The 13,228-nt window shown below is 53.7% G+C and overlaps 1 protein-coding gene across 1 annotated transcript; it reads right to left on the reverse strand.

Moving 5' to 3' along the window:
• Positions 1-253: 253 nt before the first annotated feature.
• On the reverse strand, positions 254-10,892 carry LOC132390480 (eukaryotic translation initiation factor 1b-like). The gene is made up of 4 exons (XM_059963086.1): positions 10,746-10,892; positions 8,712-8,875; positions 6,051-6,152; positions 254-940 (listed from the first exon to the last, which is right to left on the reverse strand). The coding sequence occupies exons 1-4, from the start codon at positions 10,774-10,776 to the stop codon at positions 896-898; spliced, it is 342 nt and encodes a 113-aa protein (XP_059819069.1). The 5' UTR covers positions 10,777-10,892; the 3' UTR covers positions 254-895.
• Positions 10,893-13,228: the final 2,336 nt, after the last annotated feature.

Below are 13,228 nucleotides of genomic sequence, written 5' to 3' on the forward strand. Positions count from 1 at the left end.
CTTTTTTTTGCTGATGGGGAGGGGGGATCATTGCTTTGCTGCTGTTTACAGACGGGAGGGAGGGAGCTTTGGGGTTCTGATATTTAACTTGTCATTCATTCCTTGGGGGCACGCCTCCATTTTTGTGGATGCTTGGGAAGAATTTCAGGATGTCTATTCTATACATTTCTGACAATTATTGGATACGCTTAGAGGCAGGAAGCATGTTCCCGATGTTGGGGGGGGGGGGGGGGAGAGAGTCCAGAACCAGAGGCCACAGTTTAAGAATAAGGGGTAGGGGCTATTTAGAACGGAGTTGAGGAAAAACTTTTTCACCCAGGTGGATCTGTGGAATGCTCTGCCCCAGAAGGCAGTGGAGGCCAAGTCTCTGGATGCTTTCAAGAGAGAGTTACATAGAGCTCTTATAGATAGCGGGGTCAAGGGATGTGGGGAGAGGGCAGGAACGGGGTACTGATTGTGTATGATCAGCCATGATCACAGTGAATGGCAGCGCTGGCTAGAAGGGCCGAATGGCCTGCTCCTGCACCTACTGTCTGTCGTCTAATTAAATGTACCTGTTGAAACTTCTTTGAACCCAGGACGTACCCAGTACCCAGCCAGATCATCAAGGACACAGCACAAGGAGACTCCCAACGTCAGAAACAGTTATTCAACTGTGTGTGTTTGTTTGTTTTTTAATTAAACACTCTACAAAAAGTTCTAAAAGTGAGCTCAAATGCTACAAAACACGTCTGGAGTCAACTGGGACGGAAGCGGTTGGGTCAAATGAGCTGGCTGCAGCAGATGGAGAGGCGAGACGTCCATTCCTGCAGTCTCGCTGGCTGGGTACCGTCCATGAGACAAGGGGGGGTCTATCATTATCTTACAGGCTGTGTGTCCGCAGGGCTCGAGTCCATTAGAAACCATGGACCTTGAGTTGCTCTTCCTTGACGATGCCAACCTGCAAGCAAATCAGAATGACCACGTTAGTAACGGCGTGCTGCCCTTAAGGCGCTTGTTCAGCTTTGTTACATTTTCGCTTTAAATAATCCGGTTGTAATTATTTTACAGTTAAAGCTAAGGTTGCAGTTGCCGTAGGTAAACCCGTTGTCGGTGATGTTACGCGGCAGGCGATGACGTCACGCCCGGCTTCGCCGCGTCTTGTGGGTAAATACCGGTTTGGAGAAACGGGAAGGCGGTGGGGGGGGGGGGGGGGCTTGTGTGTGCAGGATCAGCGCGAGGAAAGTTCTATTTCTACCCACTAAGAAACATCATAGAAGCAACGCCATAAGTTCATAAGACAGTCGATATGTTGAAGTAAAGATGTTGACGCTGATTCTGTTAAACGTAATGACGGTTGATAAAGTTTATTCTCTTGTGCTATGGCAAGTGTTGGTGGATAGTTTGTGTTCAAGTGTATTTAAAGTTGTTGATGGCGTAGGCAGATTCTGACTGTACATTGTACTTTAATGTAATATAGTTTGTCGTAGCTTTGCTTTTACAAGTATTTATGACGTAAATCTGATGCCAAGAAGGAAACAAATAGCGCATGTACTTTGTATTGTTTTATCAACAGTTTTCACCATATGTTAATGTGGAAGAGTGAACAGTAAACGGTTAATCTTACTGCAATCCTTGCCTTCATTGACCACGGTTTAGCTCGGTGTTTAGTTCTGAGTTTCTACACCTGCACGAGAACACTTCAAACGGTGACAGCTGGTCGAGGTTCAAGGCTGTCGTGGCCGGCGGGGGGGACAAGCTCCCACTAGCTATCAGATGTTCCCAGTGACGTGCGTCTTAAACAGCCTCTGACAACCAAGTCCAGCTCCTGGTCTTCACGTGTGGCTCAGCTACTGAGCCCGAGGGAACTGTTTCTACCGGCTGGGGGAGGGGGCGAAGGCACCTCGAAACCAGTCACTTTCAACAGATGGGGCTCATCTAGGAGGACAAGCTCTGACCTCTGACCTCCACCGACTTGCGTCTGCACCCACTCATGGGGAAGGCTTCGGGACTGAACCCCGAGGGGAGAAAAATCCGGGGGCTGGGCAGCCCAAGGCTGACTGGTGACCCCTGCGAAGCTGCTGCTTCCCCAAACTGTTTCGGTCCCGGGCGTCCCTTCGGATCCGTCAGACGGGGGCTCGTCGGCCCGCGGGGGACGGCTCACCTCGGAGAAGGACAGCTCTGATCTCAAGCCTCTGCTGTCAACACAGGTTCCAAGGACCTCAGGTTGTGATGGTGGCGGGGGGGGGGGGGGGGGGGAGGTGTGCAGAGAATGGGTCTTAAGACAATAGGGACAATTTGAAGGACTGGCAGGGAACTGCGCCGAGTTAGTGTTGGCGGCCTATGCGTTGTAGGGGCAATGGGGCTCAAGGAGAATAAGACAGGATACTTGGTAGTGTGGAGGAGCAGAGGGATCTGGGGGTACATGTCCACACATCCCTGAAAGTTGCCTCACAGGTAGATAGGTAGTTAAGAAAGCTGATGGGGTGTTAGCTTTCATAAGTTGAGGGATAGAGTTTAAGAGTCGCGGGGGTAATGATGCAGCTCTATAAAACTCTGGTTAGGCCACACTTGGAGCACTGTGTCCAGTTCTGGTCGCCTCACTACAGGAAGGATGTGGAAGCATTGGAAAGGGTACAGAGGAGATTTACCAGATGCTGCCTGGTTTAGAGAGTATGAATTATGATCAGAGATTAAGGGAGCTAGGGCTTTACTCTTTGGAGAGAAGGAGGATGAGAGGAGACATGATAGAGGTATACAAGATATTAAGAGGAATAGACAGAGTGGACAGCCAGCGCCTCTTCCCCAGGGCACCACTGCTCAGTACAGGAGGACTTGGCTTTAAGGTAAGGGGTGGGAAGTTCAAGGGGATATTAGAGGAAGGTTTTTCACTCAGAGAGTGGTTGGTGCGTGGAATGCACTGCCTGAGTCAGTGGTGGAGGCAGATACACTAGTGAAGTTTAAGAGACTACTAGACAGGTATTTGGAGGGATTTAAGGTGGGTGGTTATATGGGAGGCATGGTTTGAGGGTCAGCACAACACTGTGGGCCGAAGGGCCTGTACTGTGCTGTACTGTTCGATGTTCTAATACGAGAAGATTTAAATTTTAGTACGGAATGAGTGAGTAGAAGGTCAAATCAAAACCAAATTCTAAAAAGTAGCTGCAAATTCAGACTGTGCCATCAACTGTGTGGGCTACTGATTAGTCTTCTGCACTCTGGCTGAATGTCCTAGTTGATGATGGTTCATTTGATCTGTTACGGTTATTATTCTATAGAACTACTGAGTACGCCTACTGTCATAGGAAAGCAGCATCCATCATCAGGGACCCCCACCACCAGGACACGCTCTCCTCTCACTGCTGCCATCAGGAGGAGGTACAGAAGCCTCAGGTCCCACACCATCAAGTTCAGGAACAGTGATTACCCCTCAACCATCAGGAAGGAGGTACAGGAGCCTCAGGACCCCACACCACCAGGTTCAGGAACAGTGATTACCCCTCAACCATCAGGAAGGAGGTACAGGAGCCTCAGGTCCCACACCACCAGGTTCAGGAACAGTTACTGCCCCTCGACCATCAGGAAGGAGGCACAGGTGCCCCAGGACCCACACCACCAGGTTCAGGAACAGTGATTACCCCTCAACCATCAGGAAGGAGGTACAGGAGCCTCAGGTCCCACACCACCAGGTTCAGGAACAGTTACTGCCCCTCAACCATCAGGAAGGAGGTACAGGAGCCTCAGGTCCCACACCACCAGGTTCAGGAACAGTTACTGCCCCTCAACCATCAGGAAGGAGGTACAGGAGCCTCAGGTCCCACACCACCAGGTTCAGGAACAGTTACTGCCCCCTCGACCATCAGGAAGGAGGTACAGGTGCCCCAGGACCCCACACCAGCAGGCTCAGGAACAGTTACTGCCCCTCGACCATCAGGAAGGAGGTACAGGTGCCCCAGGACCCACACCACCAGGTGCAGAAACAGTTTCTGCCCCACAAGCACCAGGCTCTTAAACAAGAGGATAACTGCACTCATCCATGGAGATGCTCGCACAGCAACGATCTCACTTTAAGGACTCTTTATCTCATGCTCTCATTATTTATTGCTCTGTATTTATATTTGCATTTTGCACAGTTTGTTATCTTTTGCACTCAGTCGATCGTTCATCGATCCGAGCATTCTGCAGATTTGCCAAGCGTGCCCGCAGGAAAATGAATCTCAGGGTCGTTACGTGATGGCGACAGGGTGTTTAGTTTGACTCCTTTACAGCTTGGGGGTGGTGGGGGGGGGGGGGGGTCAGAGCTCAGTCCTCCATAAGGAGTCTCTGTACGTCCTCCCCGTGGAATGACTGGGCTTCCCTCCGGGTGCTCTGGTTTCTATCCACACTCCGAAGACGTCAACTGACGACTGGAAATTGCCCCGTGATTAGGCTAGGGTTAAATCGGGGATTGCTGGGACTTGCTGGGCGGGGTTGCGGCTCGGGGGGGGGGGGGGGTTGGGGGTCGGAAGAGTTATCTCTGAAGCTCACAGGCGCGGTCAGAGTCGACCGTCGACGTCGTCTCCCAGCTGTCGAGATGCGCAAGGTAGTGGAACCCCCCCCCCCACCCCCACCAATCCAAAAGCCTTCCCCGCCAGCCCCAAGTCAGCGGGAGGTTTGAGATCAGAGCTTTCCTCCTCCCAGATGAGCTGCCGACCGCGGCTGAAGAGCCCCCTCTACCCGGAGCGACTGGCTTTAAGGGGGCCAGTGACCCACCTTTGCCCCTTCTCCTGTCAGTAGAAACTGTTCTGCCAGGCAGGCTGAGTAGCGAAACCACAGGTGAAGGTGTATGAGACAATGAGAGGCATCGATCGTGTGGATAGTCAGAGGCTTTTCCCCAGGGCTGAAATGGTTAGCACGAGAGGACACAGGTTTAAGGTGCCGGGGAGTAGGTACAGAGGAGATGTCAGGGGTAAGTTTTTTCCACAGAGTGGTGAGTGCATGGAATGGACTGCCGGTGACGGTGGTGGAGGTGGATACAATAGGGTCTTTTAAGAGACTCCTGGATAGGTACCTGCAGCTTAGAAAAATAGAGGGCCATGGGTAACCCGAGGTAAGTTCTTTTTTTTAAATTAATTTTTTATGCATTTCTACAGTACGACAAAAAAAATCAACAAAATGAATACAGCGCAAAACAAATGTGTCTACATATATAGTTCATAACAATAAGGGAAAAGCACCCAAAATAAAACCATATAAAGTTAGTAACCTCCCCGCCCTCCCACTACAAAACTGCAGGCCAACCATACTCAACAATACTCAAGAGAAAAATTAATTGGAGCGTTCGGCCCCACAGAGCTGTAAATATATACAAAAATCTCTAATGCCTACTACCAAAACTATAATGTAAGTCCCATGAAAAAAACCGTAAAGCTTAAATTTAAAAAAAAAAGCTGAAAGGAAGGGATTATGGTACAGAGAAAAGAATAAAACTTAATCGAAAGAGGAGTCATGAAAAGTATTCGGAGTCATGAAAAGTATTCGAGAAAAGGTCCCCCAAGCCTTATGAAGCTTTACGTCCGAATTGAGAAGTGAATAACGAATCTTTTCAAGGTCTAAACAGGACATCGTATCACTGCGCCATTGAGCACGAGTGGGTGGGGCAGCAGCTCTCCACCTGAGAAGAACTAAGCCTCCAGCCAAAAGAGAGGCAAAAGACAGTGTTCAACATTCAGTCGGATTCAAATGCATGTCTGCCTCACCCAAGGTACCAGAAAAGGCAATCAGGGGGTTAGGTTCCAAGCAGCAATTAAGATTATGGGATAAAGATTAAAAAAACTTCTCTCCAGAATTTCTCTAGACGAGGACAAGCCCAGTACACATGAACCCTAGAGACATGCTCAGCACAGCTTTGTGGGCCGAAGGGACTGTATTGTGCTGTCGGTTTTCAGTGTTTCCGTGAGCTGGACTTGGTTCGCGATTCGCGATCGCGATCCGATTCGGGGAACGTTTAACAGGTAGTGGGAGCCGGTCCACTTAAGCTGCAACAACCTCGAGGAACCACCTCGGAGCTGAACAAAAACAAAGCGAGTCACCTCCACCAGGAATCCGCAGATGTTCTTGCGCTGGTCGCCTTGAACTTGGATCACCTGACCGTACTCCGGGTGCTCGATCACAGTGCCGTTGCAGGCAAATTGCTGGCGGGGGAAGAGAGAGAGAGAGAAGCCCGCGTTAAAATTGTACAAGGCATTGGTAAGGCCAAATTTGGAATATTGTGTGCAGTTCTGGTCACCGAATTATAGGAAAGATATCAATAAATTAGAGAGAGTGCAGAGACGATTTACAAGGCTGTTACCTGGGTTTCAGCACTTAAGTTACAGAGAAAGGTTGAACAAGTTAGGTCTCTATTCATTGGAGCGTAGAAGGTTGAGGGGGGATTTGATCGAGGTATTTAAAATTTTGAGAGGGATAGATAGAGTTGACGTGAATAGGCTGTTTCCATTGAGAGTAGGGGAGATTCAAACGAGAGGACATGATTTGAGAGTTAGGGGGCAGAAGTTTAAGGGAAACACGAGGGGGTATTTCTTTACTCAGAGAGCGATAGCTGTGTGGAATGAGCTTCCTGTAGAAGTAGTAGAGGCCAGTTCAGTTGTGTCATTTAAGGTAAAATTGGATAGGTATATGGACAGGAAAGGAGTGGAGGGTTATGGGCTGAGTGTGGGTAGGTGGGACTAGGTGAGATTAAGAGTTCGGCACGGGCTAGAAGGGCCGAGACGGCCTCTTTCCGTGCTGTGATTGTTATAGGGTTATATGGGTCGGTGGGACTAGGTGAGATTAAGAGTTCGGCACGGACTAGGAGGGCCGAGATGGCCTGTTTCCGTGCTGTGATTGTTATAAGGTTATATGGCTAGCGAATCGCAACGTCAACGTCCCCCCGCTCTCCCCACCCCCCACCCCTGACCCGCTTCACTCCACATGGCCTCTGTGCTGGGGAGGGGTGAAAAGCAAGATTTCCCAGTGCTCAGTCATTGAGACATCCATCTGTTTTACTGCAATTTTTGGAATTACCAATGATTGATTCTAGTTATTTACCATCCTCAGCCTGCCGTGTGACAGCATTTGTTACGCTGAGGGCCAGAAGATCCATTTTATTTAAATGGAAAGATTCTGATCCCCCCCCCCCACCCCCTACACTTTGACGGTTTTCTCAAACTATAGCTCGCTTAAACCTCGGAAAAAAAATTAGCAGTGGCACGGTTAATTCCTCGATTAAGTTTCAGGAAACTTGGGAGCCTTTTATTCAATATGTCCACACATATGACTTAAGTTGATTTTTTTTTTAATCCTTTTCCCTAATACTTAACCATTTATGGGAGGAGGAACGAAATCAAGGGCAGAATAATTATAATGAACAAATTATGGCAGCCCAGTTTTTTCCTCTGCTGTCAAGGTGAAGCCACGCTCAGGTTGAAGGAACAACACCTTATATACTGGCTGGGTAGCCTCCAACCTGATGGCATGAACATTGACTTCTCTAACTTCCATTCATGCCCCTCCTCCCCTTCTTACCCCATCCCTGACATATTTAGCTCTGTTTTTTTTTCCTCTCTCTCTCTGCCCATCACTCTGCCTGTTCTCTTATCTCCCTCTGATGCTCCCCTCCCACCTTCTTTCTCCTGAGGCCTCCCGTCCCATGATCCTTTCCCTTCTCCAGCTCTGTATCCCTTTCGCCAATCACCTTTCCAGCTCATAGCTTCACCCCACCCCCTCCGGTCTTCTCCCATCATTTCTGATTCCCCCTCCCCCTCCTACTTTCAAATCTCTTACTATCTCTTCTTTCAATTAGTCCTGTCGAAGGGTCTGTCAGAGTCACCTTGTGTACAGACACTCCTGTGCCCAGCGTCACTTTATGGACACACAATCAATCTGTGTGTGCAAGCTATCCCAGGTGCTTATTTATTGTGTTTTCATTATTATCGTTTTCTTTATCTTTTGCTTTTTTTAATCTGCATCAGATCAGGAGTAATAATTACTTTCTTCTCATAGAACATAGAGTAGTACAGCATAGTACAGGCCCTTCGGCCCACAATGTTGTGCCGACCCTCAAACCCTGCCTCCCATATCGCCCCTTTCACCTTAAATTCCTCCATATACCTGTCTAGTAATCTCTTAAACTTCACTAGTGTATCTGCCTCCACCACTGACTCAGGCAGTGCATTCCACGCACCAACCACACTCTGTGAAAAACCTTCCTCTAATATCCCCCTTGAACTTCCCCCCCACCTCACCTTAAAGCCATGTCCTCTTGTACTGAGCAGTGGTGCCCCAGGGAAGAGGCGCTGGCTGTCCACTCTGTCTATTCCTCTTAATATCTTGTACACATCTATCATGTCTCCTCTCATCCTCCTTCTCTCCAAAGAGTAAAGCCCCAGCTCCCTTAATCTCTGATCATAACCCACACTCTCTAAACCAGGCAGCATCCTGGTAAATCTCCTCTACACCCTTTCCAATGCTTCCACGTCCTTCCTATATTCCTTTACACTTGCATGCTGGAAATGGCACTGAACCATCTTCGATCTGGAATTATTGACGGGGTGAATCCAACTGGCTGGCACGCTGACCCTGCGGGTGTCTCGTTCAACAGATCCCCAGATTTTTTTTAATGCCATTAAGCGAGGGGTTGGTGGAACCCCCCCCCCCCCCCCCCGGTTTAGGCGAGACAGTAACTGCCCTCCCTTTGCGATCGAGACTCTCACCTTTTTGAAGTGCCTGAGGAGTTTCCTTTTGTCATACTCGTCCGCGATGCCCTGGACCGTGGTGAGGGTCTTGCGACCGTTCCTCTGCTGAATCCTTATGTGTATGTGGCCCTCAGCCCCGGAAGGGAGGAGGTCGTCACCCTTGAACGCATCAGCAAAGGGATCTGGAGGGGCGAAGGTGCTCCGTTACTGGCGGGAGGGCCTCGGAACGATCCCCAAAGCCAAACCAGACTCAGACACGCGCGCAGAGCGACACGGGCAGGCAGAGACAGAGACAGACACGTACGGTCACGGTGAGTGTGAGTATTGACGCTTGGGAAAGGCAAAAATTACGACGCTCTGGAGGTGTCTGATAACAACAGGGGAGAGAGAGGGAGGATGGACTGGGTACACATTCATACAGACACACACAGAGTCATGAGCCACAGGCCAAGCCCAGGAAAACAAGGCCAACATAGCTAGGGGTCTTCTGCAGCAAATGATCCCTCCCCTAACCCTCCATCCCTACCCTGACCCTCCAATCACTCCCTCCCTCGTCCCTCCCAATCCTTCCTACTCCCTCCCTCCCACCCCTCCATCCCCCCTCCTTCCCTACCGAGTCCCTCCACTCTCCCTCCACCCCTACCGAGTCCCTCCACTCTCCCTCCACCCCTACCCATTCCCTCCTCTTCTACCCTTTCACCCCTCCCTCCTCCTGCTCTACCCCAACACTCCTCCCTCCCTTCTCTCCTACCCTTCAGCCCTCCCTCCCTCCTCCCTACCCCTAATCCTCCCCTCTCCCGCCTCCCTCCCTCTCTTCTACCCTACCCCGCCCTCCTCCCATCATCTCTATCCTTCCCCGCTCCCTCCCTCCTCTCCTAACCCGCCCCTGCTCCCTCCCCACTCCACCCCTTCCCCGCCCCTCCACCCTTCCTCCTCCCCCTTCCCCGCCCCTCCACCCTTCCTCCTCCCTTCCACGCCCCTCCACCCTTCCTCCTCCCCTTCCCCGCCCCTCCACCCTTCCTCCTCCCCTTCCCCGCCCCTCCACCCTTCCTCCTCCCCTTCCCCGCCCCTCCACCCTTCCTCCTCCCCTTCCCCGTCCCTCCACCCTTCCTCCTCCCCTTCCCCGCCCTTCCACCCTTCCTCCTGCCATACCCCGCCCCTCCACCCTTCCTCCTCCCCTTCCCCGCCCCTCCACCCTTCCTCCTCCCTTCCTCCTCCCCTTCCCCGCCCCTCCTCCCTTCCTCCTCCCCTTCCCCGCCCCTCCACCTTCCTCCTCCCCTTCCCCGCCCCTCCTCCCCTTCCACGCCCCTCCACCCTTCCTCCTCCCCTTCCCCGCCCCTCCACCCTTCCTCCTCCCCTTCCCCGCCCCTCCACCCTTCCCCGCCCCTCCACCCTTCCTCCTCCCCTTCCCCGCCCCTCCACCCTTCCTCCTCCCTTCCCCGTCCCTCCACCCTTCCTCCTCCCCTTCCCCGCCCTTCCACCCTTCCTCCTGCCATACCCCGCCCCTCCACCCTTCCTCCTCCCCTTCCCCGCCCCTCCACCCTTCCTCCTCCCTTCCTCCTCCCCTTCCCCGCCCCTCCTCCCTTCCTCCTCCCCTTCCCCGCCCCTCCTCCCTTCCTCCTCCCCTTCCCCGCCCCTCCACCCTTCCTCCTCCCCTTCCCCGCCCCTCCACCCTTCCTCCTCCCCTTCCCCGCCCCTCCACCCTTCCTCCTCCCTTCCTCCTCCCCTTCCCCGCCCCTCCTCCCTTCCTCCTCCCCTTCCCCGCCCCTCCACCCTTCCTCCTCCCCTTCCCCGCCCCTCCTCCCTTCCCCGCCCCTCCACCCTTCCTCCTCCCCTTCCCCGCCCCTCCACCGCCCCTCCACCCTTCCTCCTCCCCTTCCCCGCCCCTCCACCCTTCCTCCTCCCCTTCCCCGCCCCTCCACCCTTCCTCCTCCCCTTCCCCGCCCCTCCACCCTTCCTCCTCCCCTTCCCCGCCCCTCCACCGCCCCTCCACCCTCCCTCCTCCCCTTCCCCGCCCCTCCACCCTTCCTCCTCCCCTTCCCCGCCCCTCACCGAAGCTCTGCAGGTTCTGACAGTCGGACATACGCCGTACCGGGGGTGAGTCTGTCGGGACGAAGTCGGGAGTCTCTGCCACTCACTCCGGCGCCGGGCCGACTGCCGGCGAGGCCCACCGGCTGCCCTGCGTCACAACGCGCTGACGTCAGCGGCCGTGTGACGCACTGAGGACCGCCCCCCCCCCCGGGTCCTCCCAGCTTCCGAGATTCCCGGTACCGGGAGGACCAGATGGGGGTGGGGGAGGGCAAAGGGTAACAGGAGGGAGGGGTGGGGGTTGTCAGGGGACAGAGGGCAGCGGGAGGAACGGGTGGGGGTTGCCCGGGACAGGGGGCAGCGGGAGGGATGGGTGGGGGGGGGCAAAGGGTAACAGGAGGGAGGGGTGGGGGTTGTCAGGGGACAGGGGGCAGCGGGAAGAAGGTGTGGGGGTTGTCCGGGACAGGGGGCAGCGGGAGGGACGGGTGGGGGGGGGCAAAGGGTAACAGGAGGAACGGGTGGGGGTTGCCCGGGACAGGGGGCAGCGGGAGGGATGGGTGGGGGGTGAGCAAAGGGTAACAGGAGGGAGGGGTGGGGGTTGTCAGGGGACAGGGGGCAGCGGGAAGAAGGTGTGGGGGTTACCCGGGACAGGGGGCAGCGGGAGGGGAGGGACGGGTGGGGGGGGGGTGTCCCAGTACAGTGGGCAGTGGGAGAGAGGGATGGGGGTGGTTCCCCCGGTACAGAGGGCAACGGGAGAAGGGATGGGGGATGTCCCGGTACAGGAGTGGTGGAGAGAAGCATCCCGGTACAGGGGGCACGGGAGGGGGTTGGCGATATCCCAGTATGGGGGGGGCAGTGAGAGGAGGGTGGGAGCTTAGCGGGAGGGTGGGTATGGGGGAGGTGTTGTGGTTAAGGGGGACAGTGGGAGGGAGGGGGTGGGGTGTCCCAGTACAGGAGGGGGATGGACAATGGGACCTTCAAGTCAAGTCAAGTCACTTTTACTGCATAAAAACGAGGCAACGTTTTTCAGGACCATGGTGCTACATGAAACAATGCAAAAACCAGACTGAACGACTTAAAAAACAACACAGAGAAAAACTAAACTGGACTACAGACCTACCCAGGACTGCATAAAATGCACAAAACAGTGCAGGCATTACAATAAATAATAAACAGGACAATAGGGCAGTAAGGTGTCAGTTCTTGCTCTGGGTATTGAGGAGTCTGATAGCTTGGGGGAAGAAACTGTTACATAGTCTGGTCACGAGAGCCCGAATGCTTCAGTGCCTTTTCCCAGACGGCAGGAGGGAGAAGAGTTTGTATGAGGGGTGCGTGGGGTCCTTCATAATGCTGTTTCCTTTGCGGATGCAGCATGTGGTGTAAATGTCCGTGATGGCGGGAAGAGAGACCCCGATGATCTTCTCAGCTGACCTCACTATCTGCTGCAGGGTCTTGCGATCCGAGACGGTGCAATTTCCGAACCGGGCAGTGATGCAGCTGCTCAGGATGCTCTCAATACAACCCCTGTAGAATGTGATGAGAGTGGGGGGGTGGGAGTTGGACTTCCCTCAGTCTTCACAGAAAGTAGAGACGCTGCTGGGCTTTCTTTGCTATGGAGCTGGTGTTGAGGGACCAGGTGAGATTCTCCACCAGGTGAACACCAAGAAATTTGGTGCTCTTTACGATCTCTACCGAGGAGCCGTCAATGTTCAGCGGGGAGTGGTCGCTCCGTGCCCTCCTGAAGTCAACAACCATCTCTTTTGTTTCGTTCACATTCAGAGACAGTTTGTTGGCTCTGCACCAGTCCGTTAGCCGCTGCACCTCCTCTCTGTAAGCTGACTCGTCGTCCTTGCTGATGTCCCTGATGACCACACCTGCGTCCAGCTGCAGCTCCTATCAGACCGAGTTAGGGAATCGGAGCAGGAGCTGGATGAACTACGGATCATTCGGGAGGCAGAAGCAGAGATAGATAAGAGTTATCGGGAAGTAGTCACACCAAAAAGACAGGAGGTAGGCAAATGGGTGACAGTCAAGAGAGGCAGGGGGAGCAGACAGAGAGAGCAGAGCACCCCTGTGGCCGTTCCCATCAACAATAAGTATACCGTTTTGGATACTGTTGGTGGGGATGACCTACCAGGAACAAGCTGCAGTGGTCCTGTCTCTGGCACTGAGGTTGGACCCTCGACTAGGAAGGGGAGGAGGGAAGAGAAGAGACCGGTAGTGATAGGGGATTCTATAGTCAGGGGGGTGGATAGGAGATTTTGTGGGGAAGATCGGGAGTCTCGGATGGTATGTTGCTTCCCTGGTGCCGGGGTCCGAGACATCTCAGGTCGGGTGCAGGTTATTCTCGAGAGGGAGGGCAAGAATCCAGGTGTTGTGGTCCACGTAGGGACCAATGACGTGGGTAGGATGAATCAGGGGGTCCTGCGTAGGGAGTTCAGGGAGTTAGGTGTGAAGCTGAAGAGCAGGACCTCCGGGGTAACAATCTCAGGATTGCTACCTGTGCC

This window comes from Hypanus sabinus, unplaced genomic scaffold, assembly GCF_030144855.1.
Source record: "Hypanus sabinus isolate sHypSab1 unplaced genomic scaffold, sHypSab1.hap1 scaffold_925, whole genome shotgun sequence".
In the NCBI taxonomy this organism is placed as follows: domain Eukaryota; kingdom Metazoa; phylum Chordata; class Chondrichthyes; order Myliobatiformes; family Dasyatidae; genus Hypanus; species Hypanus sabinus.

What these genes read in the sequence shown, in the direction of transcription:
- LOC132390480 (XM_059963086.1), bottom strand. Translation starts at nt 10,776, where the DNA reads ATGTCCGACTGTCAGAACCTGCAGAGCTTCG. An exon ending in TCAGAACCTGCAGAGCTTCG is followed by an intron (nt 8,876 to 10,745) that starts GTGAGGGGCGGG and finishes TCGCCCCTCCAG; the next exon opens with ATCCCTTTGCTGATGCGTTC. An exon ending in TCCTCAGGCACTTCAAAAAG is followed by an intron (nt 6,153 to 8,711) that starts GTGAGAGTCTCG and finishes TTCCCCCGCCAG; the next exon opens with CAATTTGCCTGCAACGGCAC.